Source organism: Paroedura picta, chromosome 17, assembly GCF_049243985.1.
Source record: "Paroedura picta isolate Pp20150507F chromosome 17, Ppicta_v3.0, whole genome shotgun sequence".
Lineage (NCBI taxonomy): Eukaryota > Metazoa > Chordata > Lepidosauria > Squamata > Gekkonidae > Paroedura > Paroedura picta.
This window is the reverse complement of record NC_135385.1, coordinates 24,677,768-24,703,365: the sequence shown is the minus strand read 5'-3', so window position 1 is coordinate 24,703,365 and position 25,598 is coordinate 24,677,768. Positions and strand designations below refer to the sequence as shown.

Sequence of the window (25,598 nt, the reverse complement as noted above, 5' to 3'; positions counted from 1 at the left end):
TTCTGTTCTGTAAGATCCAATCAGTCTTATCAATTAAACTTTGAGAATGAAGTCCTTTCCTTGCTGCCTGCTGGTCTTTTCTTGGGTCGGGGAGGGGCCACTTTGGGCTGCCTGCCCTGCTTGGGAAGGATTTGGGGCATTTTCCTGGGGGGGGGGAAGGGAAGTCGGTGCTTCTCTCTGCTCTGGGTGGGAGGGGGCAGCTGGCTGGCAGGACCCAGGGCTGGAAGGGGGGGGGGTGGGCCTTGGGCTTCAGGCCTCCTCCCCCCCCCTCACACACACACACAAACACACACACACATGCATGGGGACTGGTCCAACTGGTTTGTGTTTCTGCATACAGGAATGCGAGCAGCAGGATCCGTGCCAAGGCCAACCAAGGTCCGGCCACTGGGGGCGGAGTCCTCTCTTGGGGGGCCAGAGGGGGCGGTGGGCGTCCACGGCTCCCCCGAGCAATTGCGGCGGCGGCGGCGGCAGGGGAGGGGTGTAGGCGACGCTTCCTTGCCGGCACGAGGCCCCTGAGCGCGTACAGAGTGCTTTGGGAGTGGGGAGGCGACGAGAGGCGGGCAGGGCTGTTTGGTCCCGCCCCGTCGTGTCCCTGTCGGGCGTCCCGGGGCCAGAGCCAGCTGCGAGCGGCACCTGCGGCGGGGGCCATGCGGGCGTGCGGCCGGGGCTGAGGGCGCGGGGCATGGGGGGGCGCATCCTACACCCAGGGCCAGGCGACCCATGTGCGGCTCCTGCGGGCCCCGACGGAGCCTCCCCGCCGCGCTCCATCTGCTGCCTCTGGGGCTCCTGCTGCTGGCGGTGGCGGCGGGGGCGCAGGTGAGGCGGGGGGCGGGCGGCAGGCCAGACAAGCTGGCCCGACAACGGCTGTCCAGCGCCCGGAGCTTTGCCCGGGGAACCGGCTTCCGACGGCCAACGCCAGCACACGCGCCCCGGGACCCAGGGAGGGAGGGAGGGAGGGAGGGAGGTACCTCTGGGTCGGAGGGAGGGCCGCCCGGCCCCCCGACCCTCAAGCTGGGTAGTGACCCCTCCCTGGGCCAAGGCGGCAGCTGTCCTGGCCGAGCTCTCCCCTCCCCTCCCCTCCCCTCTCCAGGCGCTCCCTGCCCTCGCTTGGCCCAGCCCGGCTTTGTTTGCCAAGGGGGAGTGCCGGGCGGAGGGTGCCGCCGGTGAGTTGGCACCCGGATGCAGCAGCCCGCCTGCACCTTGGGGGGCAGGGGGGGGCAAGGCCGCCCCCTCGCCCCCGGAGCAATGGAGAAGAAGAAGAGAGGTCATTGGGCCGTCCCAAGGGGGGCTGGCTGGCCGGTCCGTGGCTGGGACAAGATGCTGCCCTGCTCCATGGCCCCTCAGCAGGTTCCCCCTCCTGCCCTTGTGGTTCTCCTCCCAGCCCCCAGGGGTGGTGGGCTCGGGTGCCCACGCGCTCTGTTGCCTCCGGGGTCCTCCCGGCCCTCCTTCTCTGGCCTCACCCGGCCTCTTCTCCCCTGCCCCTAGAGCCTTTCTGGCCCTGCCCCAGAAAGTCTGCTCTTTGTCTCCACCCTGGACGGCCACCTCCATGCCGTGAGTCAGAGGACGGGGGACATCCAGTGGACCCTGCAAGATGGTGAGCACCTGCCAGCCCTTGGGGGTGGCCAGGGGCAGTGGGACTGACCTCTCCCTCATGGAGCCAGGAGAGCCCCTCCTCCGGGAGGACTGGCTTGCTTGGGGGGCGAGATCCCACAGCTCTTCCCCCCTGACCGGGACCCTCCCCCTTTCTCCTTCAGCGCCGACTCTGCAGGCCCCCGTGGACGTGGCTGAGTGAGTGTCTCCTGGGACTGGAGGGCAGATCCTTGTGAGGGGGGGGGCAGGATTCGTACAGTGGTCCCGCTGCTTTCTGGATCGCTCCGGCACCATGGGAAGGAAAGGAGGAGAGGCTGAGGTTCTAAGCCCCCTCCCCCTCTGGGGCCACAGAGCTGGCCAAGGTACCTGGAGCAGTGGTCCTGGCCACTGGTCCAGGCGGGCATCAGGACGTAAAGGGCAGAGGGGGATGTGGCACCCTGCCTGCCTGCCTGCCTGCCTTTGCTGGCAAGGGGGCTGCTCTGGAGCCCCCCTGGAGCTGCTTCTTTCTCCCAAGCGTCCCTCTCATGCCTGCTTGTTCCCTGCTCAGGCCAGCCTTCCTTCCGGACCCCAGTGATGGGAGCCTCTACGTCCTGGGGGGCAAGAACAAGGAGGGCCTCATGGTGAGTGTTCAGCCGGAGGGCAGCCCAAGCCCCTCCCCTCACAGGAGAAGGCCCCTCTTCCCAGGGCCCAAAAGGGGGTTCCCCGGGGGAACGGAGGGCTTGCAATCCCCGTAAGAGCCCCTCCTCCTCCTCCTCTGGCCACTGCAGAAGCTGCCGTTCACCATCCCAGAGCTGGTACAGTCCTCGCCGTGCCGGAGCTCCGACGGGATCCTCTACACAGGTACAAGACCGGGAAGGGGGCGTGGGTGGTGGGAGAGGCCCCGTCTCACCCATGTGTGGGCCCCACTGTGGAGAGTCCATCCCTCTTCCCAGGCAAGAAGGAGGACACCTGGTTCGTGGTGGACCCCGCATCGGGGCAGAAGCAGACCACGCTCTCCACCGAGGCCTGGGACGGGCTGTGCCCCTCGGCACCGTTCCTCTACATCGGACGTACCCGTAAGACTGGATTTGCCCACCCCCGAGGATGGCCAGGACAGCCTGGCACCAGGCCAGGGCTTCCTCTCGCCTCTCCTGCGGTCTGCTTTGCTTTGGGCAGCCAAATTCTGCAGGCCTGGGGGCTGGGGGGGGGGCAGGCGGGAAATCAGGCATGTGGCTGTAGTTTTGTGTGTGTGTGTGGGGGGGTGTTGCTACCTGCTCACAGATGCATATTTTGCCATTCCGGCTTCTGCCCTGGGGGGGGTCCAATCCAGTTTCTGGCGTTGCCTCTCTTTGGGGAGGATCTCTTATGCCTCGCCATTGTGACCCCCCCACCTCCGACCCCTCTGTGTCTCCAGAGTACGTCCTCACCATGTATGACACCAAGACCCGCGAGCTGCGCTGGAATGGCACCTTCCTGGACTACTCCGCACTGCGGCACGACGATCCAGACAAGGAGCACGGTGAGTCCCAGGGAGTGCCCTCCGGGTGGGGAGATTCTGGTGCTGAACGAGTCAGCGCTCTGCCCTGGACCTCCTGCCGAAGCAGAGTCAAAAGCTGCAAAGGGGGGACTCCAGAACACACATGCAAGCTGAAGCTCCACTGGAGGAGGGTTCGGCCCCGTCCCTCTTCCAGCCTCTTTGTATCTCTCTTGCGCCTGTGAGCGGGACTGTTTGTGGATTCCGTGTGACGGGCTGACCCTCCAGGCCTCTGTGAATTCCTGGCCTGGTGGAGCCTTGCAAGGCCTGGGCTGCCAGCCTCTGGGGACTGAGTTCTGGCCGTCTGCCAGCCCTTCTCGTTCCTGCCTGTCTCCCCAGGGATGGTTCATTTGGCTTCCAGCGGAGAGGGGCTGCTGGTGACGGCGGCCCAGGCCAGCGGGGAGCTGCTGTGGACGCAGGACTACGGGTCCCCCGTGGTGGGGGTCTACACCTGGCACCAGGACAGCCTGCGGCGCCTGCCCCACCTCAACGTCGGCACGGAGAGCCTGCGCTATCTGGCCCTGCGCGCCCGGGACATCCGCCCCCTCAACTGGCACCGGGGGTCCCCTGCGGAGTTTGCCACCAAGACGCAGCTGCTGTGCGTACCAAGCCGGAGGGGAGGAGGGAGCTCAGCTCAGGGCCCCTCTGCCTTCTGGGGCTTCAGGAGGCAGCGTGGTGGGGACATGGAGAGGCTGGGAGGCTGGATTCCAGGTCTTCTCTGAAGCTGCCTGGGGGATCCTGGGAAATGAGTTCCAGAAGCTTTTACTGCACACCTGACCCCCACCCCCCCACCCCCTTGCCCTTTCCCAGGCCAACGCTCTACGTGGGCAGAGATGCCAGCTGCTTCTATGCCTTGACGTCCCTGGTACATGCTGGAGTGACACTGGTGGTGAGAACCTCCCCCCCCCCCCATCTGCCTTTGGCTGGCCCTGTATTTGTGTGGGTGGGGGGGGAGATGCCACTGGGCCCGGAGGCCCCACTGCTCTGTCTGTGCCTCCCACAGCCTCAGGGGGTGACGCTGGCTCGGATCAACGGCCCCACCACCGAGGAGGTCACGCTCCAAAAGTCGGGAGAGTGCAAAATCACGCCCAGCACAGAGGTCAGGTACCCGAAGGGCAGCGTCACTGTGCCTCCCAGCCAGTGGATGCTCATTGGTGAGTCCCCCTTTCTTGCCATGCTCAGGAACGCACCAGCACCACATCTTCTGTCTCGGGGGGCCACGGGAGAGAGAGTGGGGCAGCACAAAGCAGCCGATAGCTGAGCAGAGCCGGCCCCTGGCGGCTGCCCTGGAAAAGAGGACAGGGACTCGTGCTCTGCCGTCCCTGAAGACTGACCAGCTGGCTGGACTTGGGGAGAGGCTTCGGAGTAGGTCAGCTCTGGATCCGGCTAGCAGGTCGGTGCAGGGGACGTGCTGGGTGATGGAGACAGAGGGGTGATCTTTCCCCGCAGGGCACCACGAGCTGCCCCCGGTGGTCCACACCACCATGCTGAGGGCCTTTCCTGAGAGCCTGAGGAGGACCCCCGAGGCCCTGCTGGCCCCCACGTCCGCCCCCAAGACCCTCTTCGATGAGGTAGGTGGCAGGGCAGGGCAGAGCTGAGATAATTGGGGAGGGTCTTTCCTCCTCCTTTGCCCACCCCCATGGTGCAGCCTCCCCCTAACCTGACCCCTGCTTCTCTCCTCCAGTTCCTGACGATGGATGGTGGCTTGGCGGAGGGAGCGGGTGGGAGCCCTGGCCCAGCAGAGCTGCCCCTGGAGCCTCCGGAGGCTGACCCAGCGTGGGGTCCCTGGGAGCTGGTGGGCTCAGGAATTACCACTGTGCTTCTGGGAGGGGGGATCCTCTTCCTCATGCTCTGGGTGAGTGGGCTGGGCTCCAGCACCCCCCCCCCCCACCCCATCATGAATCTTGATCCCCAGAGCCCAGCTCTCCGTGGGGAGGAAGGGAGGGGGAGCCTTGAGTGACCTTTAATTGAAGACTGTGGAGGTCCTTGGGATGCCCCCCCCCCGACACTGAGGCCACGTTCTTGCCCCCCTCCCCCAGCAGCTGCAGCGGCAGAACCGAGAGCAGCAGCGGCACCTGGAGCAGCAACTGGCCCAGCTCTTGCAGCACCAGGGAGGCCTGGGGGGGTCCCCTCCCAGCCACAGCCCAGCAGCAGCCGCCCCCGGGGCTTCCGCAGAGCCCACCCAGGCAGAGCAGAGGGCAGGGCCCTCCAGCCACAGCTCTGCCGCCCCAGGTGGGTGCACAGGGAGAGGCCACCTGGCTGTATAGCTCCAGGGGGTGGGAAGGGAAGGGAAGGCAGGTGCCTGCAGGGCAGTCAGAGCTCCGCTCTCTCTCCGGACAGCAGCAGCAGCAGCAGCTGACCCCGAGACCTTTGTCGTGGGGAAGATCTCCTTCGACCCCAAGGAAGTGGTGGGCCGTGGGGCAGGAGGCACTTGTGTCTTCAGGTAAGGGGTGCTTCTGAACCCTGGGAGCAGAGGACCCCCCTTCTGCCCCAGGATGGGCTGGAACCTTCCCTGTCCCCCCCCCCTCCCCGGGCAGAAGAGCAGGATTTCGGGGGGGGGGGGGCATCGGGGCTTCATTGGGGGTGGAGGTGGTGCCCTCTCCCAGGAACCTGTTGTAGGTTGCCGTGGGGCTTTACACGCCCCCAGGGAGTCCCAGCTGAGCCCTGCTTGCGGGGCGGGGGGGGGAGTGGCTGCTTGTGCCCTGACCTCTCCCCCCCTCCCGATGGGCCCTTTGTTTCCCCAGGGGCCACTTTGACGGGCGCAAGGTGGCCGTGAAGCGCCTCTTGCCAGAGTACACCCACCTGGTGGAGCGGGAGGTCCAGCTCCTGCGCGAATCTGATGAGCACCCCAACGTGGTGCGCTACTTCTGCACGGAGAAGGACCGGCAGTTCCACTACATCGCCCTGGAGCTCTGCACCGCCACCCTGCAGGAGGTGAGCCCACAGGGGGCCGGCGGCGAAACATTTAAAACCTCACTGGGGCCGCAGCTGCAGCTGCTCCCTCCACCTCCTCCCCCTCCCCTCCCCAGGGATTTGGTTTGGGAGAGCGAGAGAGAGATCCTGCCCCCCCCCCCCCGGTGCCTCCAAGGCAGGTGACTGTCTCTCTCTGCCCCCCTCCCAGTACGTGGAGTCCCCCTCCCTCGGCGGCCGGACCCTCGCGTCCTCAGTCTCCCTGCTGCAGCAGACGATGGCTGGCTTGGCTCACCTGCACGCCCTGGGCATAGGTAAGTGGGGGTGCTGGTTCCCGAGGATCGCTCCTCAGAAGGCCTTGCTTCCCCCGCCCTCAGCTCACACCCTGCCGGGGGGGGGGGGGGCTATTTCCTTCCAGTCCACCGTGACTTGAAGCCCTGCAACATCCTGCTCTCGGCCCCCGACATCCACGGGCGGATCCGTGCCGTCCTCTCGGACTTCGGCCTGTGCAAGAAGCTGCAAGCCGGCCGGAGCAGCTTCAGCCTCCGCTCCGGCATCCCCGGCACGGAGGGCTGGATTGCCCCCGAGGTCCTACGGGAGGCTCCGCGGGAGAACCCGGTAAGGGCGCGTGTGGGTGGGGGGGGGGCACGGGGGGCTGGAGACGGAGGGTGGCCTCAGCTCCTGGCCCTGCCCTTTGCTCCCTGCAGACGCCGGCTGTGGACATCTTCTCTGCCGGCTGCGTCTTTTACTACGTGGTGTCTGGCGGGCAGCACCCCTTTGGAGACCGCCTGCAGCGCCAGGGCAACATTCTGGCCGGGGCCCACCGGCTGGAGCACCTGCAGCCAGAGACTCACGGTGAGGAATGGGGGGACGGGACTCGGCAGCCTCTGCCGGGAGGTCGATGGGAACGGGCTGCTGAGCAGGAGAGCTCCCAGGATTAGAACTCCTCTCCAGGCAAGAGCGGTCAGACTGCACAGTGCTCCTCCAGGGGCCTGAAACCGGCTTGCTGGCCTCTGCTCCTCCCCCCCCCTCCCTCAGAGAACATGGTCGGCCTGCAGTTGATGGAAGCCATGATCAGCAGCGACCCCGCCAGGAGGCCCACAGGGGCCCAGGTCCTGGCCCACCCCTTCTTCTGGAGCCCAGCCAAGTTGCTGCAGTTTCTCCTGGTGAGTTTTGGGCAGGTGGAGGGCACCCCACCCCACGAGCCTGACCAGCAGGGACGCAGGGACAGTCCTGCCAGCAGAGGCAAGTGCGAATCCCTCTCTTGTCTCTCCAGGATGTCAGCGACCGCCTGGAGAAGGAGCCGGTGGGCGGGCCCCTCCTCGGAGCCTTGGAGGCCGGGGGAGAGGGGGTGGTGAGAGGCAACTGGAGGGCCCACATCTCTGTCCCCCTGCAGACGGGTAAGACTAAGCCGTGGGGCACGTGGGACGTGGGACCGGCAGCATCTCTGGCACCGCACAGCCAAAGGTCAGCGGTCCCAATCCCCCCTTTTCTCCCCAGACCTCAGGAAGTTCCGGGCCTACAAAGGCAACTCTGTGCGCGACCTCTTGAGGGCCATGAGGAACAAGGTAGCCCCCACCCCACCCCACCCCAGTGGGCATTCCTTGGCAGTAAGAGGCCAGGCGGGAGGCTGCAAGATGCCCGTACCCTTGGAGGGCTCCTGGCAAGAAGTCTGTGCCCCTTCCCTCCTGGGCAGCCGCAGCCGTGCCCCTCCCCTCCCCTCCCCCTGGTGCCTCGAGAGCAGCCCTTTCTCTTGCCCTCCCCAGAAGCACCACTACCGCGAGCTGCCCAAGGAGGTCCAGGAGACGCTGGGGGAGGTCCCACAGGACTTTGTGCGCTACTTCACGGCTCGCTTCCCCCGCCTCCTCCTGCACACCCACCAGGCCCTGCAGCCCTGTGCTGGCGAGAGACTGCTGCGGCCGTACTACTACCACCAGGAGCAGGGGACAGGGCGTGGCCACGTGGCCTGCAAAAGACCAGCCTTTCGGAGCTGAAGGAGAGGGCAGAGCTGGCTGCCCAGCTACTCTGGACCCTTCCCCCCCCCAACTGCTCTGTGCCAGCCGAGGCCACAGGCATCCCCAAGATCCCCCAGCAGCAGCAGCAGGAGGGGGCTACAGCACTTCCGGCATGCGTCCCGCTTGAGGGGCTTCTCTGCTCAGGGGGCCCTGCCCCACAGAGATGGAGGCTGCTGGGTCAAGCACTCCTTTGTAACACAGTTTTGTATATTAAACCAAAGTTTTAACTGTAGTCCAGAGAGTCCTCTCTCCCTCCCTGCTTGGGCTTCCCCCTCTGCACCCAGTCATCCCCCTGCTTCTCAAAGGCTCTTTCCTGGGCTGGCCCCAGACCTCATAGACCCCCCCCCGAAATAAGCTAATGGCTGGGCAAGGGGCTGCCACAGGGATAACAAACACACCTTGAGGCCCAGTGTCCTGGCTGCGAAGTGCTCCCCCCCACACACACACACACAAGACTGTTGCACTGTACAAAATGACCTTTATTGGATTCATTTCAGTATTTAAAAGAGGGGGCACCAAAGGTTCTCTGAACAAACTAGAGAAGGGGGGGGAGCCCCAGACAGCAACAACAGGAAGCAGAGCCCTCCAAGCAGAGGCCGCTGACAGAGTCACACATATAAATAACGTGCATGATGCACCCACAGCCCCCCTTTTGGGGCAGGGCCAGGCGCCAGGCGAAAGGGAGGCATCTTCTCCATCAAAACTGGGGGGGGGGCAGGATTGCCCCCTTAGAGCCCCTGGGCAGCAGGGGGAACAGACGGCCCTCGTGGCTGGGCTCCCTGGCTCCGGGACGACGTCCCTGCCCCTGCCCGGAGAGTGTCCTGCGTGCCGGGCGGCCTCTAGGGCGCAGGCTTGGTGCTGGCGGGGACGGCCTTGGAGAACAGCAGCTTCTCCACCATGGTGCGGGCAAAGCGCAGGCGGCTGGCCAGCTCCTTGCTGCAGCCAAACTCCTCCAGGAGGCTGAGCTTGTAGGTGTGGAACTCCCGCTTCTGGTTGATGTAGCTGACGGCCGCCATCAGCGGGCACAGGATGACCTTCGTGTGGTCCTGGGGGGGGGGGAGAGGGGGCACAGGCCCCGAGGGGGGGGGTGAGAGGGGCTCGCAGCAGACACGGGGAGGAGAGCAGGAGAAGCCAGGCTGGCCTCAAACTGGCCGTTCAGCCCAAGGCAGGTTGGACTCATGGGCCAGACCACAACTGGGACCCAAAACATTCCCTGTGGGATACGGTGGCCAGATTCCCTCCCACCCCCCAGCTCTGGGTTGGGAAACGCCTGGCTAATACTGGATCTTTCTCCGGGGGAGGCGGGCACCCAGGAACCCCGGGTCTTGCCTCTTCCAAACAAGGCCTGGCCTGGGAGTTCCAGCCCTGGGACAAGGCTGGCTTCATGAGCTTCATTCTCACCCCCTTCCCCCCCCCCAATGGCTTGCCCCGTTCTTCTCTCCCCCATTTCATTCTTGCACAACCACCCTGCGAGGCAGGGATCTCCCCGGCCCGCGCCTCCGGCCGCTCACCTCGAAGAAGTTGATCTGGACGGTGCCATTGCTGAGGTGCAGGATGATGGCGCTCCGGGTGCGGAACCAGGTGCGCAGGTAGGGCAGCCGGGCCAGCTCGTCTCCCTCTCGGGGGCTGATGTTGGCGCCGGCCTTCAGCAGGTGCTCGCTCATGTAGTTACGGAAATACTCCAGCAGCGTGACCTGGGGACGCAGCCAGGCCCTGCGTGAGCCAGCCCCGCACAGGCAGGAGGGCCAGGAAGGGCCCAACTCCCGCCCCCCCCCGCCCTCCTCCCAGCTTCTCTCTAGGCCAAGATCACCCTGGGGAGCCCCTGCCTGTGGCCCCACGGGCCCCACCGACCTTCTTGTTGAAGCTGCTGGGGTAGGAGCGCACGTTGAAGTAGGACTCAGCCCCGTTCTGCTCGATGTACTGCAGGCTGTCCCCATCGTTGTACATGATGAGGCGGGTCGAGTCATTGAACAGAACGCCCACGCTGTTGTCGCACAGCTGGTAGCCTGGGGGGGGGGTGAGAGGAAGAGGTGGGGAGGGGGGGTTGTGCCACTGGCCCAGAAGAAGACCTCCTTTCTCCTCCTCCCCAGTCTGACCCGGCCCGGACACTGCCAGACCCGAAGGACAGCTGCCTTGGTCTGCTCCGGCAGGGCTCTTCTGGTGGAACCCCATTTTATGCTCTCCTGGGGCCAAGTTGGTTTGAGATCCTGCCCGGCCAGACACCCACCTAGGCCATACTTGTCCGAGTAATCGACCCACTTGCTAACCCAGAAGATGGGGATGCAGGCGGGGTCCTCGGCCTCCTCTGCAAGAATAGAGCAAGAGACCCAGCGTTACGGGGTGCAAAGCAGCCAGCAGCGTTTGGCCCCGGGGTGGGCTTCCGCCCCCACCCTCAGGCATGCCCACCCCTCACCTTGTCTCACGGGGACTTTCTCAGAAGGCTTGCAGGAGTTCACCACCGTCAGCTGTTGCATGAGGTCCATCAGGAGTGTGTCCACAGACTCCCCTGGCTCCCGCGGGGCCTCCTCCTCCTCCTTCTCCGGCAGCTTGTCAGGCACTGGGCTGTCCAGACCTGCCGTGGCAGGAAGCAGGCAAATTGGGGAGCTGCGGGATGGGGGGGGGGGCGCTCCAGGGAAGCCCGCAATGTGGACGCAGCCATTTCTCTTGTGGGGAGGAGGAGAAGAGCCCGAGGGGCTGCAGGAATGTCATTTTGCACCAGCAGAGGCAGCTCTGCTTTGGGGGTGGGGGAGATGGCCTGGGTGCTTCAGTTTGCAGGGCCCCCCCCATCGCCCCCCAGCTGCTCACCTTTGTTCACCACCGTCAGGGGCTTCCTCCCGCTGGGGTCAGGCCCGCTGGAGGCCAGAGAGAACCGGGGCGGGACTGTGAGGCAGGTGGTGGGCAGCCGGGACGGGAGGTACCCCGTGGAGAAGAACTCGTCGCTCAGCAGCTCCTCGATGGTGGGCCGGGTGGCCGGATCCGAGCGCAGCATTTTACGGATCAGGCTAGCAGCTACGGGGTTGATGTGCTGCGGGGCAGGCAGGGGGGGCGGTTCAGAGGAGGCGGCCCAATTGGGGGACCCCCCCCCGTCCCTCCCCACGATCTCAGCGGGGCCATACCGAAGGGATGGAGTAGTCGTTGTTCTTAATCCGCAGGTACGTCTCCTTCAGGCAGGAGGTTTCGAAGGGGGGCTTCCCGACCAGGAGGGTGTACCTGTGTGCAGAGACCCCGGAAACTCAGCAGATGGAAGCCCCCTCCCAGAGGCCGTGGGGAGAGAAGGCCCCCTCCTGCTCTCCCGCCCACCTGCCAGCCTCCTGGGACGTACATGATGCAGCCGATGGACCAGACGTCCACCTCGAAGCTGTGGCCCTTCTTGCCCAGGACCTCGGGGGCGATGTAGTTGGGGGTCCCACACAGGGTCTTCTTCCGCTCGCCCTCGTACTCCACCTTCGTGGCCAGGCCAAAGTCCCCTGGGGGGCGGGAAAGGCGGGTCAGGGCCGGGCCCCGGAGCCCCCCCCCCGCCCCAGATCTCTCCCCCCCCCCGCGCGCCTGGCCGCCCCCCTGCCCACCTATCTTGACCTCCATGTCGTCGTTGAGGAAGAGGTTGCCCAGCTTGAGGTCGCGGTGGATGACGCGGTGGCTGTGCAGGTACTGGCAGCCCAGGATGATCTGGCGCAGGAAGTAGCGCGCCTCCGGCTCGGTCAGCGCCTTGCGCCGCTTGTGCAGCTCCAGCAGCGACTGCGCGGGGACGGGAGGGAGAGAGCGGGAGCGGGGCGGCTGCAGACCCGCCCGGGACCCCCGACGGCGCCCCCCGCCCGCCCGCCCGCCCGCGCCCGCCCCCCGCCCGCCCTTACCCTGCGCCGGCAGAGCTCGAGCACGACGAAGACGAAGTTGGCGTCCTCGAAGAAGCCGTGGAAGGCGACGACGTGCCGGTGCTGGAGGCTGCGGTGGATGGCGATCTCCATGGACATCTTCTCCCGCTGCGGCGCCTTCACCAGCAGCGCCTTGGACACCACCTTGCCCGCGAACACCTCGCGGCTCTCCGCGTCCGTCAGCTCGTAGCACTTGGCGAAGCCGCCCTTGCCCAGGAAGCGCCCCACCACGTACCGCCGGCGGCTCCGCGGGTCCAGCAGCGCCGACGGCACCTCCTTGCCGGCCCCGCCGCGACCCCCGACGGACGCCGCCGCCACCGCCGCCGCCGCAGACCCCCCCGCGGCTCCCGCCGCCCCCCGCTCCGCCGCCCCCGCGCTCATGCCGCCGTCGAGGAAAGGAGCTCGCTGCTCTCGCCAAAGCCCGGGAGTTCGCGGCGCCCGGCGGCGGCGGCGGCTGCTGCAGAGGCTGCTTCGCACGCACCCAGTTCAAACCTGGAGCCGCGGACGTTACGGGCGCCGCTGCGCGCTCCCATTGGCCGGCAGGATTTAAAATGCGAGCCGCCCCCGACGCCGCAAGGCACCATGGGAGCCCATCCCCGCCCTTTAAAGCGCGCGCCCCGCCGGCCACGAGCACCCGCGGCGCCCCGACGCCGCCCTCTCCTGGCCCGGCCGGGCAGCGCGCCCGTGGCCAGGGGACCCCCCCCCCCCCGAGCAAGAGAGGAGGCTGGCCCGGGAGGGGCGCCCGGTGGGAATGGAGTCAATAAAGTCCTCCCTCCCTCCCTCCCGCCAGCCACCTGCCCAGCCCTGCGCTTTGCCCCGGTCGCCCCCACTGCACAGAGCGGGGGTCTTTGTCGGTCCGACGTCACCGGCAGGCTCCTAATGGCTCCACTCGGCCCGCTGGGCTGGCCTGCCCGCTGCTAACCGCCCCCACTGGCACGGGCGGCCAACTCTCCCCTGCAGTCAGGTCTCTGGCCTTGGTCCACGGGCACAGGGAGCCCCGTGCCCAACAACCCTGCAAGGCAGTCCATCCTCTGCAGCCACACCCAGAACCTCGCACCTCTATTGCACTCCTCTTCCCTTCCCGTGGTGGCCACAGGGCACACCTTCCCTTCCCAGCAACCCCCCCCCCCCGAAAAAGAAAAAGGTGGCCCAGAAGACCCCCTCCAGGCTCCCTGCCCCAAATTTTGCAAGGAGGGAAGAAGAATTCTCCTGAGGACAGGTCCTTCCCTGCCCCAAGCAGACTCTTGGCAGACAAGCATGCGCACCCACAGGATCCTCCCGGCTGGCACCACCCACCTCCTGCCACTCAAGCCGCTGGCATGGGGCGGGAGCCAGTTCACCCGCTGGCTTGGCCCCTCCGAGGCGGACCCCGTCCCCACGTGCCCGGGGTCCCTGCAGTCCTAGCTGCCCCTCTGCCCCCGCAGAAGCAATGACCAGCACGCAGCTCGATCCAAGTTCAAGTTTTAATCTGTACAGGAACAATGTCAACAAGACAGGCAACGAATCAGGGGGGGGAGCGGGGGAGACCAGCCCTGCATCTGGAGAGCTCCATGGTGGCCGTGTGGAGCGGAGGCTTGCGGGTACAACAGGCCGGGAAGAAAGCCAAACCAAGCCTGGATGAAGCCAGCAAAGGACCGGAGGGGGCGGGATGGGGAGACATCTGGCAGACCCCTTCCTGCCTTGAGGCTTGCTCGCTTTCAAGCGTCCCCCTGGCAGGACTGCCGCCATGGGGGCATCTCCTTCCCCGGGTTCCCTGTGTTGCCTGAGGGCCATGAGGAATGCAGGCCCCCTGGCCCCCACGACAATTTCCCTCCAAGGCCACGCAGCACAGGGTTGGGAGGGGGGGGGGGCTTGCACAAAAGGAGAACAAAATGAGGCTGGGGGGCCAAGGAGCAGCCTAGACCTGGGTGAGGGGCAGGAACTTCTGGTAGTAGCTCTTGGTGACGTCGATCATCAGCTCCTGCGTGCACTCGGGGAGTTCTCCGGAGAAGAGCCCTGCGGCCAAAGCAAAGCGTGAGTGGCGGGTCGGGCCCCATGTACCCCCTCTCCCTCTCCCTATCCGTGCTGCTTACCTGGGCAGCCGGAGAAGACCGTGAAAGGCGGGACCACGGTTTCCGGGGGCAAGACGGTGTTGTCAAGGATTCGGCAACAGTCTTTCAGGACGCAGCGGCGGCCCTAGAGGGACCCCCCCCCCCATGGTCAGCTTGCTTGATCCCCTCCTTCGCGTCTCCCTGCCCCCTGGGCTGGTCCTCTGAGAGTAAAGGCATCAGCAGGAGAGGACCCCCACATCTGCCTGGACAGCACAGTGGGGCATCCACAAACTTATATAAAGAAAAGGGTCAAGCCAGTTCAGAGCCCCCAGCCCCAAAGGGCAGCAGCCCCTGGATTCCCTGGAAGCAGGCCCAGCAGGGGGGGCTCCCCGGGGCACTTACAATGACGCAGTTCTTGCCTATGTGGACGTAGGAGCCGATCTGTGCCGCGTTGACCACGCAGTCCTCCTCGATGAAGACGTGGTCCCCAATGTGCAGGGGGAAGAAAGCCACTCTGCAAGAGAAAGCCAGGCCGGGGTGGGGTGGGGTGGACACGGGGGGGGGGGGGCTGGTCTGCTGGCCTTCGGAGGTCCTTCCCCCTCGCTCTCGCCCTGCCTCCCGCCAGACCCCGGGAGTGGAGCCTGCGGCTGGGCTCCTCCAGGGCTGTCCGGGGGTCTGGCGCGGGGGCTGCTTACCCCTTGCTGAACTTCTTGAAGGGGGGCCGGATGACGCTGCGGCTCTTGACCACGCAGTGCCGCCCCACGCGCACGTTGGCCAGGTCCCCCCGGATGATGCAGTCATTCATCACGATGGTCTGCGGGGCCACAGCGGGAGGCGCTCAGGCTCGGCCCTCCAGGGGACCCCGGGAGACCCCCTCCCTCCCGCCCGGGAGCTGGCCCCCGCTGACCTTGCCGTTGAGGACGATGTTCTGGCTGCCGCAGAGCACCGACTGCCGGCTGACCTTGTTCCCGGAGGCCTGCGGGGGGCAGAGAGGGGGGTCAGCGTGGGGGGGGTCGGGGGAGGTCAGAGAGGGGGCGGGGCCCGGGGCGAGGGGGCGGGGCCGCACCGTCTCGATGTACTCGGACTTGTTGTAGAGCATCTCGCTGAGCTCCATGGCGCCCGCCCAGTCCCGCCGGAGGACCCCGCGCTCGCTTCCGGCTGCTCCTCACGGCCCGACTCTATGGTGCCGGGAGCCAGCCGGCACTTCCCGCGTCCCCGCCGGAGCGCAGGCGCGGTCGGGGCGGGGGGCGTGGCTGGCGATGGCTGCCGCCGGGAGGGCGCTGAGCGCGCGCGACAAGACGCAGGTGGGAGGGGCCTACCTCGCGGGGCTGTTGTGAGGCTCGGCGGGAGGGGACGTCTGTGGCCGTGGGGAAGCAGCCCCCGCACCTAGAAAGGCAGCCCAGCAGGGAGCCAGCTGGCTCTCCAGTGGCAGGGAGTTCCGCAGTGGGGCCTGCCCCCTCGTCCCCTTGCACGTGTGAGGGGCAAAAGTGGCTCTCTGCCCGTTCTGTTTTGCTTCCACAAGCACCAAAGGCGGGGGGGGGGGGACCCGAATGTCCCACAAAACTCCCTCTAGCCAGAAAGCCAGCAGGAAGGACGCTTTTCCCCTGCCCCCTTCAGGGACGCACGAAGGAACACTCGAACCCAGAGCCCCATCAGCTCGAGAGGCGGGGTGTCTGGATAGGGCCCCATTCCGGCCCTGCGGTGGGCCCTCTCTGCCCTGCTGTCTTGCGGCTGCGCCCGTAGCTCCGTCTGCATGCTGTGGCTGCCCCGAGGGTTTCTGGCTCCCTGCGGTTGCAATACTTTCTGTGGCTTTGGGCCTGGTGGGTCCTGGCTCTCTTCCTGCTTGATCTTCTTCTGTGAGCATAAGAGAGCAGCCCACTTTGCCTCTTCTTGCTCCCGGCACGTGCAGCCGAGTGACAACTGTGCTCGACCTGATGCCCACCAGAGAAGCTTGAAGAGCAAATGATTGGAGGCCTTTATTAGCCTCACCAGACTTGAGCCCCTTGTGTTTGCCTGTGGTCTCAGAGCCTCTCGCAAGGCCAGATGGGTTGCCCTCTCGAGAGCAGAGTCAACAGTTGCTTTACAAGAACTTGCAATAAATCCCCGGTGTGATCCCTGCTTGGTCTGTGTCTTGCAGCTGAAGGAGAAGCTGGTCTTACTGCAGAGAGAGTACCGGAAGACAGTCAGCAGGCTGCAGGTGGGTCTCTACGGTCTGACTGCTGGGCTTCGCCAGCTGCAGGAGGGGGAAAAGTTTATGGGAGTTTTATGCTCCATGAAACAAGCAGGGCAACACATGTCTAAAGCCGTGCGCAGGGATAATCCTCTTCCTCCATCTCTGCAGCGGGCCGAAAGAGCTGAGAGGGTCAAGAGTCATGTCAAGAAAACAGTTGCGGAGCAAAACAGCTTGCTTCTCCAGGTGGCAGCTGAGGACAGCCCTGCAGGTAACCAACCAGAGATGCCGGTCGTGAGGCCAGGAATCTCCTTGCTTAGCTCCCCTGGACGTCCTAGAACACTCACCAGCACCCTCCCTCCCTCCCTCCCTCCAGCCACCCCTGGCTGAGCACCTTCAGGCCTAGGAGGGAGGGAGGGAGATAGCAAGGAACTTGCCCGGGTTTTATTTTCTTCTGGGGAGAGGGGGGCAGCTACGTGCCTGGTTCCTCTCATGCACCTCTCTTGGGACAGCACTGACAGGACCCCCTTGCTATGCTCCGTCCCTTTGTCAGGAAGACTCAGACGCTTCTGTCCTTAGAGAGGTGTCATTTTTGACTTCTTGGGAAGAGTGGGCCAAACCCTGCCCTCTGGACTGGGAGGGAGGGGCCTACTCAGGAGCTGCTGCCTTTCATTTCACAGCCTCCACCAGCCAGGCAGCTCCCCCGGCCTCCGAGAGCATCCTGGCTGCTTCTCGTTCCGCTGCCAAAGCTCCGTCAGTCACTTTCAGCCTGGAGCCGGAGGTGTTCGGTCGGGAATGCCGCTTGCCTGAGAACTTGGGCTCAGAATGTACCAACCGGGAGCACGAAAGGATTTCGGGCGGTACCCTGCAGCCGGTCCCTGGGGGGAAACTGAGCCGCCTATCCAGGAGCAGACGGAGGGGGAGGCCCAGCGTGGCTTCACAGGAGAGGAGAGAGGATGCCCAGCTGGGGCGCACAGGGGCCGGCCTGGAGGGCCCTCCTTGGTCCCCGGTCTTCCCAAGACACGGCAGCACTTTGGGGCATGATGCAGGCAGCCTGAGGGCATCTCCAGCGATCCCAGCAGCACACAGCAGCAGCCTCGTGACCCCCGAGACCCCCCAACAAGAAGACTTGCTGGGATCCCTTGGGGGGACGTTGTCGTCCCTGGAGTCTTGCAGAAGGGCTGGGGTCCCTCCCTGGAGCGCCTGCGGGAGGAGGGTACCTTTGCCGCCGCTGGAGGTCCAGCTGTCGAGGCCACGGTTTTCCTTGCAGACGTCCAGAATGTCTCAAAAGAAAAGCAGGGAGATGGGGAGGAGGAGGAAGCTGTTTGCGGGAAGGTTGCCCTCCCTGAGAGCAGAAGGGAAGCGCCTCACGGAAGAAGCCCATGTGGAGAGCCACGGAGCTCCAGGCACTGCGGCAGCGCCTCTCCCAACGTTTGAGCCAGGGAAGGCGGGCTCCAGCTGCGAGGCAGAGGCTGCGGCTCCCCTCCTGGTGGAGACGTCTCCAGCCGCCCCCTCCAGCAGCCTCCTGGACTCCTGCACGGTGGTGGAGGGGCTCATCTTTCCCGTGGAGTACTACGTCCGGACCACCCGGCGGATGTCCAGTTGCCAGCGGGAGCTGAACCTGGCCGCGGTCATTCAGAGCCAGCTGGGCCAGAGGCGTCGGAGCCAGAGAGCGTCCCCCAAGGGCAGCGTGGGGGGGCCTGCCCCCTCCTCCCAAGGGCTGCCAGCAAGCCCTGCTGAGGCGGGCCAGGAAAGGGGGGGCGGGTCTCCAACTCAGGCATCAGAGGGCAGCCCCAGTCCTGGCGGAGGGGTGCCCCCCAGCGGGGGGTCCTGCACAGCGGGGCAGAAGGGGGAAGCGGAAGGGCACAGGCCGGCCCAGCCGTGGGGCTCCAAGCCGTGGGACACAAGGACCCTCAGCATCGGTGGGCCGCGGAGGAAACGGTGCTCTCACCCCACACCCGTGCTGCTCGGAGTCTCAGGAGCCGGCTGACGATCGGGACCGTGCCAAGGTGGAGCAAGCACGAGGAGGTACGCCTCTTGGCAGTGCTTCTCTGAATGAGGGGGCCAGGCGAGCACCCCCCCAGCCTGTGGTGCAGCAGCTCAGGGGTATTTCCGGGGGGGGGGGCTGTCAAGGCGGAATGCTGTGCCTGGCTTACCCTCGAGAGCGCTTCAGGGGGGATGGGGGTTTGAGGGGAAGGGATCGTGGCTTTACCTGGCTGGTTCCCTCCTAGAAAGCTGCCTGGATTCTGAGCACCCCTCTGGATTGAGCCAGCCTTGTGGAGGAGAGAGACCCTCTCTGCGGATTGGGCCCAGGGTTCCTCGGGGTGGGTGGGTGGGTGGGTAGGTTTTCCTCTGCAGACCCTGCAGTGTCTCAGGTCGGCCCCTGCCTGCGGGAGTTTGTATGTCTGGGCCCTGAAATGAGGCTGTGCCTTTTAAAATGCTCTTGGAGATGTGGGTGAGTTTCTCTTCTGTGTTTGCAGGCCAAAGGGGGAGCCGGTTGTCTGGGGCCCCCCCGGAACCCCCCTTCGCTCGGCTGCCCTGAGATGATTCCCGGGGGCCGCCAGTGGCTGCCCTGTGACTTGGCCCCCCAAGAATTCCGCCTGCCTGCCGAAGAGTTTGGCCTTCTCCAGTCAGAAAGAGTCAGAGCTTCTGCCCCCAAAGCGCCGGAGGCCGCGAGTGATGCTGGGCCAGCCAAGTGCCTCCCGGCTGTGGAAGATGCCGCCCCGCCGCCAACAGGAGAGAGGCCAGGAGACCTCCTCCCCTCTCCCGAGGAGGGCCCGGGGAGCGCAGGAGGGCCCGGGGAGCTGCACACGAGCAAGCTGCTCCTCTCGCCAGCCCAGGCAGCCCTGGAGGGGGGAAGCCCTCAGCCGGAGACCTCCCAGCTGCTCTCCACCCCCTCTTTTCCCCTGGTGGGGGCCACCCCCGCCACTCAGGACTTGTGTGACGCCCCTCCTCAGGAGCCAGCCGGGTCTCCTCGGGAGCTAAGCTCCGTGTGCGGCAAGCCAGTGCGTGGCGTGGAGCAAGAGCACCGCTGCAGAGGGGCGTTAGGCCCAGAGGATGAAGGGGGATCCCACTGGAAGCGTGACGAGGCAGCTGCATGCGCAGAGGCCAGGCAGGAGCTGGCGGCTGAGTCTGGAGAGATCTACGGGGCCTCTGCTGACCAGGTAAGAGGGGGAGGAGCCTCCTGGGGGGGGGGAGGGGGTCTGGCTGCCTCCCTGGCTCTGCAGCGGGGACTCGAGTGGGTGCCAGCCAGCGTGTGTGTGGCGTGTTCATCTTTCCTTGCAGCCTGACGGAGCAGCGGGAGACCTGATGCAGGGGCCGAGGGGTCAGCCAATGGAAGGGAGCCTGCAGATGGCCTCCAGGCTACAGGTGGGCAGGGCAGGGCAGGGCTGGTTAAGGGGCCTGCTTCCGTGCTGCGTGGAGGCCCTTCCCTGCATGCACGCCTTGTGGAGGATCAGGCTTCAGCGGGACAATCCTACTCCAGCTTCCTTCGGGTGTTGGAGAGGCCACTGGGAGCTTTGATGTGTGGGTCACATAACAGGGGCTCCTCTGGTGGCATCTTGCTGCCTGGTCAGACGTAACTCCCGTCCTCCTCCTCCTCTCTCTTCCAGCATCCCAGCGGTTCCTGCTCCGTGGACACGAGTGCCGTGTGGTGGGAAGTGGCGGGCTCCACGCAGCTGTGCATCGCGACCGCTTCTGAGGCTTCCGTCACCCTCTGGCGGCGCCTGGAGTCCGGCTGCTGGGAGAGCGCCCACACCTGGAGCTTTGCAGAGGTGAGGGGGGGGGACTCCTGGGCTGTTGCAGGGCAAACGGTGTGTGTGTGGGGGGGTCTGACCCCGGCTGTTGTTGCCTGCTGCCCTTTCCACGGGCTGTTTCTCTGGAGGTGCAGACCCTCCGGCACGGCCAGGGGAGTTCTGAGCCTCCTGGCAGAACATGCCCCACCATAGTGGCTGCTGTTTGCCCCCTCCTAGCAAGGGTGGGACCAACTCCTCCCACCCCCAAGAATCTGCCTCACCCGGCTGTCCCTGTCCAGCCCCCCGGCCCAGGCCTCCAAACCCAGGCTGGCCAGTGGCTGAGGGGCCCTGCGGTGGTCCCAGAGCTGCGTTCCTCTTGGGCCAACTCTTCAGCCTCACAAATGGGCTCTCCGTGGGGAGTGCTATGCAGGCTTCCAGCTGACCCCTGCCCAGGTCAGAAGCGGCAGCTTTAGCCTGGCAATTGGGGGTGGGCAAGGGTGGCTTGACCCCCGTGGCTCTCCTCCTCCAGGACTTGGTCTTCCAGCTCATCCCCCTGCCGGGAGCCCACAGCCTCCTGTGTGTGGCCTTGGGAGGCCTGGAGATGGCAGCCCTCAGGTGAGCCGAGGGCTTCCAAGAGGGGCATATCCAAGGTGGAGGGCTGGGCTCCGGACGGGTCCCATCTGGTATTTGGGACTCGGTGGTCCTTCTGCTTCTCAGCCAAGGTTGATCTAGAGGCTCCTCACGGGACTTGAAATCAAATCCCAGTCACTGTTCACAATTAGCACTCTCTCTCTCTCTCTCTCTCTCGGGGGATGGAGGATGTCAGACTGCTTGGTCCCCTCTGCAGGCTTCAGCACAGGCCAGGCTGGCTGTGCTTCTTCTGTGTCGGGGGGAGAGGTGGGTTGAAGTCAAGCCAGCGCCCTTCCTTCCTTCCCTCCCTCCCTCCCGTTTCAGGCTGCTGTTTCGTTCTCTCGAGGATGACTGCCTTAAGCAGTCACTGGTTCAAGTTGGGCGTATCAAAGCTGTCCTGGGCTTGAGTGGCCGGAGGCTGGTCAGCAGCTGTGAGGGAGCGGTGGAAGTCCTCTCCTTCCCTGGCGCAGGAGGGTGAGCAAGGCCGCGGGTGGGGCGAGGGTCTGGGCACCGCCAGGGCTTCCGCCGGCCTGTGGCTTCCGCCGGCCTCCGTGTGCCTGCCAGCGCCTTCTCTTCCCAGGAGCTGCACGAGGCGGGCCTTGTCTCCTCCGAAGGAGGCCGCTGTGACTTTTGCCGCCGTGGACGGGATGGCCGAGGCTTTTCGGCTTGACGGCCGCCAACTCTGTGGTTGTCTGGTGAGTGTCGCGCTTGGAGCTCTGCTGGAACTTGTGGGGGCTGCCTGGCTGAGCCGCGCCAGAAAAGCTGCCCTTGTTCCTGTGCTGGCAGCATCGCCCTCCTCGCAGACTCATGGGTGCCCAGGGTACAGGTGGGCCCTGGATCCTCCGACTCCAGCCAGCGAGGCCAGTGTGGCTTCCCTGCCACACATCCCAGAAGCCTGGTGGCGGGGTGCTCTTGCTGGCGGGGACCAGGGCTGGAGCCGGTGTTTGCTCAGCCGCCCAACGGGACCCTGCTCCCCTGCTCCCCTGCCTGCAACGCTCCCTCCCGTGTTCGTGCAGGAACCTGAGCTCCGGGCAGCTGCTGTGCCACATGCCCCTGGGCTATGCCAACCCAGTGCCCGTGTGCCACCAGGCCTACTCTGACTCGGTAAGCGGGCAAAGGGGAGGGGCTGGGGCTCCGTGGCAGAGCCTCCGCTTGGCATGCGGAAGGTGCCCAGTTCGGGCCTCGGATCCTCCGTCCAAAGGAGAGAGAGAGCCTGGACCAGGGGGAGGGGGGGCTGATCCAGGATGAGCCACCTTCGTGTCTCCACGCTGCACCTTTCCTGGTCTCTGCGCTGGCCAGGCTTCACAGGGTGCCCCTTCAGAGCTGTGTGGGGTGCTGCTCTCGCCCTTGTGCCGCAGGGCCTCCTGTTTGTGGTCTTGAGTCACCCGTGTGCCAAGGAGGAGGACTTGTGCGGCAGCCCAGCTTTCCAGGTGGTGGCGTTCAACCCCAAGACGGCCAGGAGCGCCCAGGTGATGGTTGCATCCCTCCCTCCAGGGCTGCACGGAAGGCAAGTAGAATCCCTGGCAAAAAGCCCTTGTAACTGATGGCCACTGTGCCAGCTTGTGGGCGGAGCACGCAGGGACTCTCAGTCCCTCTCACCCAGAACTCTCTTCCCCCCTTTTGGGCCTCCTGGGAACCTGACTGGGCCCTGCTCTCACCATTGGGCCTGCTTTTGGTTCACACCAGCCTTGCAAGCTCATCACAGGGGAAGCTCTGCCCTGGAAATGGGGGTGGGGGTGGGGGGTTGGTTCTGCTATTTCTGGAGACATGTTTGGGCGTAAGGCAGAGAACTGCCAGGGCCGTGTTCCTGACAGAGCCTTCCCAAGGCTATTGTTATGGGGTCCATGGAACATTTTGGACAGCTTATGCAAGCTCTTTCCTTTCAGAGGAGCCTGCCCCTGGGTGTTGGGAAGGTTGGGCCCTGGGCGTGAACAGGGGGCAACTTTGGCTCCCTTCTCCCACACAAGCCCCAACAGAATGCGGCAGAGCTCTGCCAGTGGGGCCTTCGGGAAAGGCGGATTCGTTCCCTTGTGGTTCAAGGCAGCTTACAATAATGGTTGGAAATGTTGCATTTTCCGCAGAAGAAGCCTTGAGCCAGATTCTGCTTGCTTTTGCCAGGGCTGTGCTGTCTCCCCCCAAACTCCTGGCCCCGTTCCCAGAGCACCTACTTGTAAGCAAACTGCCGCATATCCGGGTAGCCCCCCCCCCCCCGAGAGGAGCAGAGTGTTTAAAAGCATTTTCCCTCTGTGTGTCGTTTTCGTGCTAGGTACCAGGCAGGGGACGTGCGGGATGCATCCGGTGCGGCTCTGCTGACCTCTGGAGCCCTGGCCGTGTGGGATCTGCTGGGGGGAGAGTGCAGGGCTCTGTTGCCCCCCCAGTGCCGAGGGGACCTGGTCTCTCGTCAGGTGGTCGGTCACGGACAAGTGTCTGCTGGTGGGCCAGACGGACGGCAGCGTCGGCATCTACAACTATGCTCCTGGGCCGTGTTCTGCCCAGAGACGGAGAAGGACGGTGGGAGGTCCTGGGTCTGAGCCGCTTCCCCACCGGGCAGCCTTCTCTACCGAGGTTGGGTGAAAGCAGCAGCTGGCCCCACAAGGCCCCGCCGGTTTGGCTGAAGTTCTCTTTGGAGCCTGTGTATTGTCCTGGAGTTTCATTAAACTTTATTTTGAAAGCAAAGGACTTGCTTGGAGATGAAACAGATATTTATCGCACAGGTGAATGGGCAGCTTAAACATTACTAGATGGGGGGGGGGGTGCTGGGCTCATGGTTGCCAGATCCAGGTTGGCCACCTCCCCTGAGCAAGGACAGGGACCTCAATGGGGCCCAAAGAGCCAGCCTTCCCCAGGGGAATGGCTCTCTAATCTGGAGCTGAGCTGAAATTCGGGATGGGGGGGGGGGGCTCTACTTGGCATGCGGAAGGTCCCAGGTTCAATTCCCGGCAGCGTCTCCAAAACGGATAAGTAGAGAGGGGAGGGGAGAGCCCCGCGGGAGCTGCTGCTGGCCTGAGTAGGCAAGACTGATGGACTCTGTAGGGGGCAGCTTCAAAGGGACTCCCCGGTCCCGGCTGGGGTTGGCATCCCTTTGAGAAGCGCAGCCTTCCCCCCCACCAGCTTTTAGCTATGCGCGGACTACAACTCCCGTGAGCCTCCGGCAGCCCGGGAGGGGCGTGGCCTGTCGCGGCGAGCCCCCCGAGCGCGCGAGGCCTTGTGGGTAGGGAGCTGGCCGAGAGGCGCATGCGCGGGGTCACCATGGCGGCCCGTGTCCTCCTCGCGGCCTGCGCCCGCCGCTGCGCCCCCCGCCCCGCCGCCCCCCTCCTCCGCCGCCTCCTCCACCGGCCGCCCGCCCACGACCCCCGCCCCGCAGCCAGGCCCGCGGCCCAGGTGGGTGGGTGGGTGGGTAGGAGGCCGCTCGCCCTGCACGGCTAACTTTCTCGCTGCAGGGAGCAGCACCGGGGCGGGAACGGGAACCCCGGGCAGGGACTCATGGGAACTGTAGTCTTTGGACCTCTGGCCTCAGCCGTCCCAAGGCCCGCCCCGTGTTTCCAGGAGCCAGAGATGGGGAGTGGAGGATGGGAGGTGGGGCGCACACCCACCCCTGCACAGAAGCCCTGCACCGAGGGGCAAAGCAGCTGCCCATGGGCACAGCAGCTGCCCGCCTGGGCCCTTGGCCCTGGCCAGGGTGACCTTGGAGGTTGCTGAGCCCCCCTTCCCCCCCCTGCTTTCCCCCAGGTGCTCCAGCCCTGCCATTGCTTCTCCAGCTTGCCTCCGCTCACCTTGGACGGCATCAAGGAGCGCGTCCTGTACGTGCTGAAGCTGTACGACAAGATCGACCCTGAGAAGGTGAGTCCGTGTGCCTCCCTCCCCACACCCTCCGGGGAAATCCGGGCCACGCTGCTCTGCAGGGCTGGCAGACAGGAGTGACGTGGAGAGCTCGGGAGGCCTGCAGTGGAGGTCCCCGCGCCCCACGGCCAGGACGGCGACCACACTCCTCACCTTGCCGGTCCCACAGGGAGGTTTTCCTTCCCTTCCAGCTGACGGCCAACTCCCACTTCATGAAGGACCTGGGTCTGGACAGCCTCGACCAAGTGGAGATAATCATGGCCATGGAGGACGAGTTCGGTAATGCTGCTGCTGCTGCTGCTGCACCGTGGGGGGGGGGTCGGGGCCCCCTCCCCCTCCGCTCCCCTCCCGGTCTGCAGGCCTCTCTTGACCCCCCCCCCCCCGATCTCTTTCAGGCTTCGAAATCCCCGACGTGGAGGCGGAGAAGTTGTTGTGTCCGCAGGAGATTGTGGATTATATAGCCGATAAGAAAGACGTGTACGAATGAGTGCTTGTCGAGCGCAGCAGGTAGGCGGGGGCCGGACCCAGGGGGCCCTGCTCTGTCCTGGAGATGCACCAGGCAGGTGGGTGGGAATTGCCCCCCCCCCTTTGCAAGGTGCAGTTTGGCCCGGGTCACTGCCATGGGTAGCTCTGAGGGGCACTATTTCACCCCCTTGGCTTGGGAGGGCATCCACAGCGGGTGGAGAAAGGCTGGATTGGGCGGGGGGGGGGATAGATGTGCATGATGTCTGTCTTAAACCTGAGCCTGTCTGCCACGAATTTCTTGTCTCTTTCTCCTGCAGGCCGTTCTGTTCCTCACTGGGGGCTTGGAAGTGGCCCGCAGGAAGGGGGGCGCTGGTGAACAAAGTGCCCCCACCAATCCCTGTTGTTCTTGGATAATCAGGCACTGGCGTTTGTATTTAAAGCTGTATAAATATTTGTGTTGATGTTCAAATAAATCTGCCACTCAACCTGCCTCCTGCCTCCTCCTCTGTGCTGCCCCCTGCCATGCTTGCTTGCATGGCCGTCCAAGGGGAGGGGGAGCGAGGAAATTGGTCTGGAGTAGACAGCGGGAGGCCTGGGTTCGAATCCTTGCTCAGATCTGCGGAAGACGGGCACGCTGTGCTTCCCCCACCTACCCGCATCAAAGGGGGGAAAGGCTGGTTGTGGGGGCTCCTGCTTGTTTGGTGTAGTGGTTAGGAGTGCGGACTTCTAATCTGGCATCCCAGGTTCGATTCAGCACTCCCCCACATGGAACCAGCTGGGTGACCTTGGGCTGGCCATGGCACTGATAAAACTGTTCTGACTGAGCAGT

At 65.2% G+C, this 25,598-nt stretch overlaps 5 protein-coding genes across 10 annotated transcripts; 3 read left to right on the top strand and 2 right to left on the bottom strand.

Moving 5' to 3' along the window:
- Positions 1–261: 261 nt before the first annotated feature.
- Positions 262–8,263, top strand: ERN2 (endoplasmic reticulum to nucleus signaling 2). Of its 6 annotated transcripts, none has more exons than XM_077317085.1 (22): positions 262–378; positions 1,489–1,597; positions 1,758–1,791; positions 2,141–2,213; positions 2,361–2,433; positions 2,526–2,648; positions 2,987–3,091; positions 3,446–3,704; positions 3,917–3,995; positions 4,110–4,260; positions 4,556–4,677; positions 4,791–4,961; positions 5,146–5,338; positions 5,447–5,549; positions 5,851–6,040; positions 6,228–6,330; positions 6,435–6,634; positions 6,724–6,871; positions 7,055–7,182; positions 7,293–7,416; positions 7,517–7,584; positions 7,783–8,263. In XM_077317085.1, the coding sequence occupies exons 1-22, from the start codon at positions 298–300 to the stop codon at positions 8,008–8,010; spliced, it is 2,865 nt and encodes a 954-aa protein (XP_077173200.1). In that variant the 5' UTR covers positions 262–297; the 3' UTR covers positions 8,011–8,263. The 6 variants fall into 6 exon arrangements, with proteins under 6 accessions (XP_077173200.1, XP_077173199.1, XP_077173197.1 ...); XM_077317084.1 differs by lacking the exon at positions 262–378 and adding an exon at positions 452–819; XM_077317082.1 differs by lacking the exon at positions 262–378 and adding an exon at positions 956–1,350 and having other exon boundaries at positions 5,149–5,338.
- Positions 8,264–8,489: 226 nt separating this feature from the next.
- Positions 8,490–12,447, bottom strand: PLK1 (polo like kinase 1). The gene is made up of 10 exons (XM_077317086.1): positions 11,883–12,447; positions 11,598–11,766; positions 11,354–11,498; positions 11,148–11,241; positions 10,837–11,056; positions 10,445–10,603; positions 10,259–10,336; positions 9,883–10,037; positions 9,543–9,725; positions 8,490–9,077 (listed from the first exon to the last, which is right to left on the bottom strand). The coding sequence occupies exons 1-10, from the start codon at positions 12,279–12,281 to the stop codon at positions 8,871–8,873; spliced, it is 1,809 nt and encodes a 602-aa protein (XP_077173201.1). The 5' UTR covers positions 12,282–12,447; the 3' UTR covers positions 8,490–8,870.
- Positions 12,448–13,349: 902 nt separating this feature from the next.
- On the bottom strand, positions 13,350–15,157 carry DCTN5 (dynactin subunit 5). The gene is made up of 6 exons (XM_077316339.1): positions 14,997–15,157; positions 14,838–14,906; positions 14,626–14,744; positions 14,333–14,444; positions 13,973–14,075; positions 13,350–13,895 (listed from the first exon to the last, which is right to left on the bottom strand). Exons 1-6 carry the CDS (start codon positions 15,042–15,044, stop codon positions 13,798–13,800), a joined length of 549 nt encoding a protein of 182 aa, XP_077172454.1. The 5' UTR covers positions 15,045–15,157; the 3' UTR covers positions 13,350–13,797.
- PALB2 (partner and localizer of BRCA2) lies at positions 15,069–23,140 on the top strand. Its single transcript, XM_077316340.1, is given in 18 exon segments — positions 15,069–15,234; positions 16,068–16,127; positions 16,272–16,371; positions 16,781–17,229; positions 17,232–17,525; positions 17,527–17,883; positions 17,886–18,128; positions 18,581–19,264; positions 19,386–19,469; positions 19,712–19,873; positions 20,364–20,449; positions 20,789–20,938; positions 21,045–21,125; positions 21,127–21,159; positions 21,481–21,568; positions 21,823–21,971; positions 22,731–22,842; positions 22,844–23,140. Coding segments are annotated over 18 exon segments (3,372 nt in total). The 5' UTR covers positions 15,069–15,189; the 3' UTR covers positions 23,039–23,140.
- A 536-nt stretch (positions 23,141–23,676) lies between these two features.
- NDUFAB1 (NADH:ubiquinone oxidoreductase subunit AB1) lies at positions 23,677–25,259 on the top strand. The gene is made up of 5 exons (XM_077316796.1): positions 23,677–23,845; positions 24,194–24,304; positions 24,496–24,583; positions 24,700–24,811; positions 25,087–25,259. The coding sequence occupies exons 1-4, from the start codon at positions 23,699–23,701 to the stop codon at positions 24,789–24,791; spliced, it is 438 nt and encodes a 145-aa protein (XP_077172911.1). The 5' UTR covers positions 23,677–23,698; the 3' UTR covers positions 24,792–24,811; positions 25,087–25,259.
- The last annotated feature ends 339 nt before the right edge of the window (positions 25,260–25,598 follow it).

Excerpts from the sequence above, each read along its gene's own strand:
- ERN2 (XM_077317080.1), top strand. The coding sequence starts at position 1,183 with ATGCAGCAGCCCGCCTGCACCTTGGGGGGCAGGGGGGGGCAAGGCCGC. Across the intron at positions 2,649-2,986 it reads CCTCTACATCGGACGTACCC|AGTACGTCCTCACCATGTAT; the intron begins GTAAGACTGGAT and ends CTGTGTCTCCAG. Across the intron at positions 4,962-5,145 it reads TCCTCTTCCTCATGCTCTGG|CAGCTGCAGCGGCAGAACCG; the intron begins GTGAGTGGGCTG and ends CCCCTCCCCCAG.
- PLK1 (XM_077317086.1), bottom strand. The coding sequence starts at position 12,281 with ATGAGCGCGGGGGCGGCGGAGCGGGGGGCGGCGGGAGCCGCGGGGGGG. Across the intron at positions 11,057-11,147 it reads ACGACTACTCCATCCCTTCG|CACATCAACCCCGTAGCTGC; the intron begins GTATGGCCCCGC and ends CCTGCCCCGCAG. Across the intron at positions 10,604-10,836 it reads CCTGACGGTGGTGAACAAAG|GTCTGGACAGCCCAGTGCCT; the intron begins GTGAGCAGCTGG and ends CTGCCACGGCAG.
- DCTN5 (XM_077316339.1), bottom strand. The coding sequence starts at position 15,044 with ATGGAGCTCAGCGAGATGCTCTACAACAAGTCCGAGTACATCGAGACG. Across the intron at positions 14,907-14,996 it reads AGTCCGAGTACATCGAGACG|GCCTCCGGGAACAAGGTCAG; the intron begins GTGCGGCCCCGC and ends TGCCCCCCGCAG. Across the intron at positions 14,745-14,837 it reads ACATCGTCCTCAACGGCAAG|ACCATCGTGATGAATGACTG; the intron begins GTCAGCGGGGGC and ends GTGGCCCCGCAG.
- NDUFAB1 (XM_077316796.1), top strand. The coding sequence starts at position 23,699 with ATGCGCGGGGTCACCATGGCGGCCCGTGTCCTCCTCGCGGCCTGCGCC. Across the intron at positions 24,305-24,495 it reads ACAAGATCGACCCTGAGAAG|CTGACGGCCAACTCCCACTT; the intron begins GTGAGTCCGTGT and ends CTTCCCTTCCAG. Across the intron at positions 24,584-24,699 it reads GGCCATGGAGGACGAGTTCG|GCTTCGAAATCCCCGACGTG; the intron begins GTAATGCTGCTG and ends GATCTCTTTCAG.